The 5,490-nt window shown below is 43.6% G+C and overlaps 1 protein-coding gene across 1 annotated transcript; it reads left to right on the forward strand.

The window, feature by feature from the left end:
* The first annotated feature begins 426 nt into the window (after positions 1–426).
* LOC109763941 (probable auxin efflux carrier component 5b) lies at positions 427–3,878 on the forward strand. The gene is made up of 6 exons (XM_073511171.1): positions 427–988; positions 1,067–1,208; positions 1,336–1,421; positions 2,430–2,587; positions 2,680–2,756; positions 3,196–3,878. The coding sequence occupies exons 1-6, from the start codon at positions 427–429 to the stop codon at positions 3,266–3,268; spliced, it is 1,098 nt and encodes a 365-aa protein (XP_073367272.1). The 3' UTR covers positions 3,269–3,878.
* The last annotated feature ends 1,612 nt before the right edge of the window (positions 3,879–5,490 follow it).

The raw sequence follows: 5,490 nt of genomic DNA on the forward strand, positions 1-5,490 counted from the left end.
ACCGGACGTGCGGTCTGTGGCTGCGCGCGCCCGGACGCGGTCGTGCGGGCGGGGTCGTCTCCGTGCCACACAGGGGCGTGCGGCACAACCACCCGATACATCACACGTGTGGCGGTTATCTACATTACATTAGTATCATTATACCATTATTATTATTATTATTATTATTATTTGGACTTTAGCGACGATGGTTACTCTGAGTCTGAGTACGTACTTCGGTGTACTTAACAAACGACCCGATCGACCCAGCGATCAAGTCGTATTCCATTCCATCGACATGAATGATGCCAACGAGTTCCCAGTTGTTAAATGAGCCGATCGATGGTGCAAGGAAAATGGCAGCTCCCCGTGTCTGTCCATTTTGACTTTATTTGGCCGATCTGGCCTTCCTGAGGAGTACTCCTTCCTGACAGGAGGCCGCCCGAGATGATAGGCTGGGGGGACGTGTACAGGGTGGCGGCCGCCATTGCGCCGCTCTACTTCGCCCTCGGCCTCGGCTACGGCTCCGTGCGGTGGTGGAAGCTCTTCACGGCGGACCACTGCGACGCCGTCAACCGCCTCTTCGTCTACTTCGCGTTCCCGCTTCTCGGCTTCGACTTCACCGCCCGCGCCGGCTCCTTCGTCGCCGGCTACCGCGTGCTGGCGGCCGACGCCGTCGCCAAGCTCATCGTCGTGCTCGCGCTCGTCGGGTGCGCCGCCGCCCGGCGCGCCAAGGCCGCGACGTGCCGCGGCGGCAGCGCGCCCTCGTCCTACTCCTGGTGCATCACCGGCTTCTCGCTGGCGGCGCTCAACAACGCGCTCCTCGTGGGCGTGCCGCTGCTGGACGCCATGTACGGCAAGTGGGCGGGCGACATCATCGTGCAGCTCTCGGTCCTGCAGGTCGTCGTGTGGTTCCCGCTGATGCTCATCGTCTTCGAGGCTAGGCAGGCCTGGCTGGAGGTGACCTCGGAGCCGGCTGATGCTGATCAAGGCGCGCGCGAAGAAGGCGATCTGTCGGCGCCGGCCGAAGGCGCGCGCGAAGACGGCAGCCAGGCGGCGTTGGGGAGCGACTTCGAATGGCCGGCACGAGGTGAAAACGGCCGTAAGACGGCGGCGACAGGGTGCGCGTTCTGGGCGCCGCTGCTGCGAGCGGTCGGGGTGAAGCTCGCCCGCAACCCCAATGTGTACGCCAGCCTCCTAGGGGTCGCGTGGTCTTCCGTGGCAAACAGGTTTGCATGTGCCATGTTGCACAACAGAATTGGTTAATTAGCGAATTTCTCTTAGTACAATATATAGTTGCAACAATTCATCCAATTAGTAATCTAGTGCATGTGTTTGCAATCATATACAATGTAGGTGGCACCTGAAGATGCCAAGCATCATAGATGGCTCGATCGCGATCATGTCAAAGACCGGCATTGGAATGGGAATGTTCAGCATGGGTATGTGATGACCAACCAAATCTAGCTGCATTTATAGCTGTCAAAAAAGTCTACTGCAATTAGATTCCTATTTCAAGATCGGTTTTGCTATCCATTAGTCAAACTTATGTTTCTTTGTTTTCTTCCGAAATAGGCTGCCGCCCTGCTTTATTAATACAGCCAACGTTTCTTTGTTTAAAAATATATTATTCGCTTGCGTTTCTAAAAAGATTACAGGATGTCAACTTTGCGTTTCTAAAAATAGTAATACCTTCATTCCAATTACTAAGATGTACAAGCACTATAAATTTAGATCAACAATGTATATTTTAATTATACAACTGAACACTTATTTCGAATATCAATTCAATGTAATAATTTTGTCACATATAACCCACAATTAGTTGATCCAGTTTATGGTTAAGTTTAACTCTGAAATCCGTGTGCACTTTATTCTTTGTAATGGAGAGGGTGCCACATGTATAGCAACTATCTTTAAAAAAAAACAAGTCAATATATAAAATGTAGTTGTTTCATATTAGCATTTTGAATTTGGGGCCGATTATGTTCACAAGAGGAAACGTAGGATATACGCGTCTGGATCTCCACAGAAAATTCATATGTTTTCTATGCGTTACAACTTACAACTAAACAAGTACTATTATCTTCTCTGTTGTACGTTTATGATTACACACAAAAACAACTAAAATTCATAATACCATATTTATGTGCCTTTTCTATTCATGTGTTTTTCAAACCGTGTGGTTTAAAGGGGCACCTAAAGATGCGAGGATTGAGGCATGAAAATTAAGGGTGTGTCTAGGTCTCAGTCGACTGAGACTTAAGCAAGTCTAAGTCAGGTGATATAACATGTAACAAAGAAAAAATAAAGATGAAAAGAAAAGAAAAGTTTGCACCGATCCGAACGTAAGATCCTACGAATATAACATCGACTGAGACTTGGTTAAATCTTAGTCGACTGAGACTTAGCAATCCCGGAAAATTAATTCTGATTGTTGCACTGTATAGGCATGTTCATAGGACTACAAGACAAGTTTATCATGTGTGGACTAGGCTGGACCATGTTGAGCTTGGTGTTGAGGTTCATTGCGGCTCCAGCCGCCACCTTAGCTGGAGCCCTAATTCTAGGACTCCGAGGTGACCTTCTACGTGTTACTATCTTACAGGTGATTGAAAATCATATGTTACAATAATGTGCATTGCCTTTTTCTTATAAGAAAAACATTATACTCATACTTCCTTTGATTCCTCTTGATAGGCTGCATTGCCACAGTCTATAGGATCATTTGTCTTCTCGCGAGAATACGACCTGCATTCTGGCGTACTTAGTACCGCGTAAGTAATTGTTAAAGATCACACTATTTAATCAGACTGGATCTCGTTTTTATGTATCCCTCATTTTGGACAAATGCAATTGGTTTTAACTGTATAATGTTAACATATTTCTCAGAACATGCAAGCATGTAACCTCATCATGTAACATGCATAGGAAAATGTCCACTACAACAGCAATCCTGCATAGTAAAAAAACACCTGAACATGAAAACATGCATGAGAATTTCATTGCATTATGTTATTTATAATTAATAAATATTTTGACCTCATTATGCTATTATTTATATCTAATTTTAGTTATCATAATATTTCTTTAAATATTCACGCTCCACATAATCATATCTCATTGAAATATGCATGACATTTCCGGCAACAACGTGTGTGCCTGTGTGGTATCATCTAGTATACAATAATAAGTCAAGCCATTTTTCTTTTGCAGGATCATAATCAGCACATTGGCATCACTGCCAGTGTTAACCGCATATTATCTTGTTTTAGGGCTCGTAATATAAATTATTTTTTTCGTCTCTACTAATTTTTCAGTGCTTTTTCACTGTAATCGAAAATGAAAATTTCTATGTAAGTATAGTTCATGTTAGTGGAAATTACTCCATGTTGCAGCAGAGTTTGTTAAAAGAAAGTTCTCCAAAATGAAGCAAGTTCGGTAAAAAATGAAAAGCAAAAGGTATAAGCTTCTCGATCGCAGGGGAGAGGTCATATTCGACGCCTTGTGCGCAATGGCATGCCAGCACTCGCACCAAAGTGAAAGTAGTTCACGACCAATTGTTCTGTTTCGCTCGCTCGCCAGTTTGACGGTTCATTCGTTCGCTCGTTTGCTCGTCAGATTCCTCTCCACAAAAAGGAAAAGAAAAAGACTAAAAGCAGCAAAGCAAATCCCAGCCTTACCCCTTCACTCGTTGCTAGGGACACCCAACGCTTGCGTTTCTCGTTGTTAGGGCATTTCCCACCTTAGTGTTTTGGTGATAATGATAATTCACTTTGCGGGCTAAGCATTGATGTTGGCTTAAACTACGTCGGTATTTCTCCAAAGAGGAAGGGATGATGCAGCACAACAACGGTAGGAAATTTCCCTCAGTGCTGAGACCAAGGTTATCGAACCAGTAGGAGAACCACACAACACCATATAAATAGCACATGCACACAAAGAACAAATACTTGCAACCCGACGTAAGAGAGGGGTTGTCAATCCCTCACGTGTAAAAAGATAGGTAAAATTGTAATAGTTTGGATAAATAGATCTCGCGGGAACGCGAGATGAAATAAATAAATAAAAATTGCAGTAAGGTATTTTTGTATTTTTGGATTAATGGTCTGAAAATAAAAGCACATAAAAATAGATCTCGAAGGCAAATATAATAAAGAAGAGACCCGGGGGGCGTAGATTTCACTAGTGGCTTCTCTCAAGAAAAATAGCATACAGTGGGTAAACAAATTACTGTTGGGCAATTAATAGAACTTCAAATAATCATGACGATATCCAGGCAATGATCATTATATAGGTATCACCTCCAAGATTAGTAGACCGACTCCTGCCCGCATCTACTACTATTACTCCACACATCGACTGCTATAGATAGTGTATTAAGTTCATGGAGAAACGGAGTAATGCAATAAGAACGGTGACATGATGTAGATAAGATCTATTTATGTAGAAATAGACCCCATCTTGTTATCCTTAATAGCAACGGTATATATGTGTCGGTTCCCCTTCTGTCACTGGGATCAAGCACCGTAAGATCGAACCCATCACAAAGCACCTCTTCCCATGGCAAGCAAAATCGATCTAGTTGGCCTAACTAAACCAAAGATTCGAAGAAGAAATACGAGGCTATAAGTAATCATGCATATAAGAGATCAAAAGATTCAAATAACTTTCATGGATAAAAACATAGATTTGATCTTAAACTCAAAGTTCATCGGATCCCAACAAACACAGCGCAAAAAGAGTTACATCAAATAGATCCCCAAGAGACCATTGTATTGAGAATCAAGAGAGAGAGAGAGAGAGAGAGAGGAAGCCATCTAGCTACTAACTACGGACCCAAAGGTCTACAATGAACTACTCAGACATCATCGGAGAAGCACCAATGAGGATGATGAACCCCTCCGTGATGGTGTCTAGATTGGATCTCGTGGTTCTGGAACTTGCGGCGGCTGGAATTGATTTTTGTCGACTTCCCTAGGGTTTCTGGAATATTGGGGTATTTATAGAGCAAAGAGGCGCTGCGGGAGGCGACCGAGGTGGGCACAACCCACCTGGGCGCACCTGGGCCCCCAGGTGCGCCCTGGTGGGTTGTGCTCCCCTCGGAGCTCCCCTCAGGTACTTTCTTGGCCCAACAGGTGTCTTCTGATCCACAAAAATTCCACAAAAAGTTTCGCTGCGTTTGGACTCCGTTTGATATTGATTTCATGCGATGTAAAAAAGAAGCAGAAAACAGCAACTGGCACTTGGCACTATTTCAATAGGTTAGTCCCAAAAAATAATATAAAGTTCCTATAAAATGATTGTAAAACATCTGAGAATGATAATATAACAGCAAGGAACAATAAAAAATTATAGATACCTTGGAGTCATATCAGCATCCCTAAGCTTAATTCCTGCCTAACATGATAAAACAGAATTTTTTATGTGGAATGCTGCCTAACATGTTCATCACATATTCTTTTCTTTGTAGCATGGACATTTGGACTTTTATATGATTCAAAACAATAG

This window comes from Aegilops tauschii, chromosome 3, assembly GCF_002575655.3.
Source record: "Aegilops tauschii subsp. strangulata cultivar AL8/78 chromosome 3, Aet v6.0, whole genome shotgun sequence".
NCBI lineage: Eukaryota > Viridiplantae > Streptophyta > Magnoliopsida > Poales > Poaceae > Aegilops > Aegilops tauschii.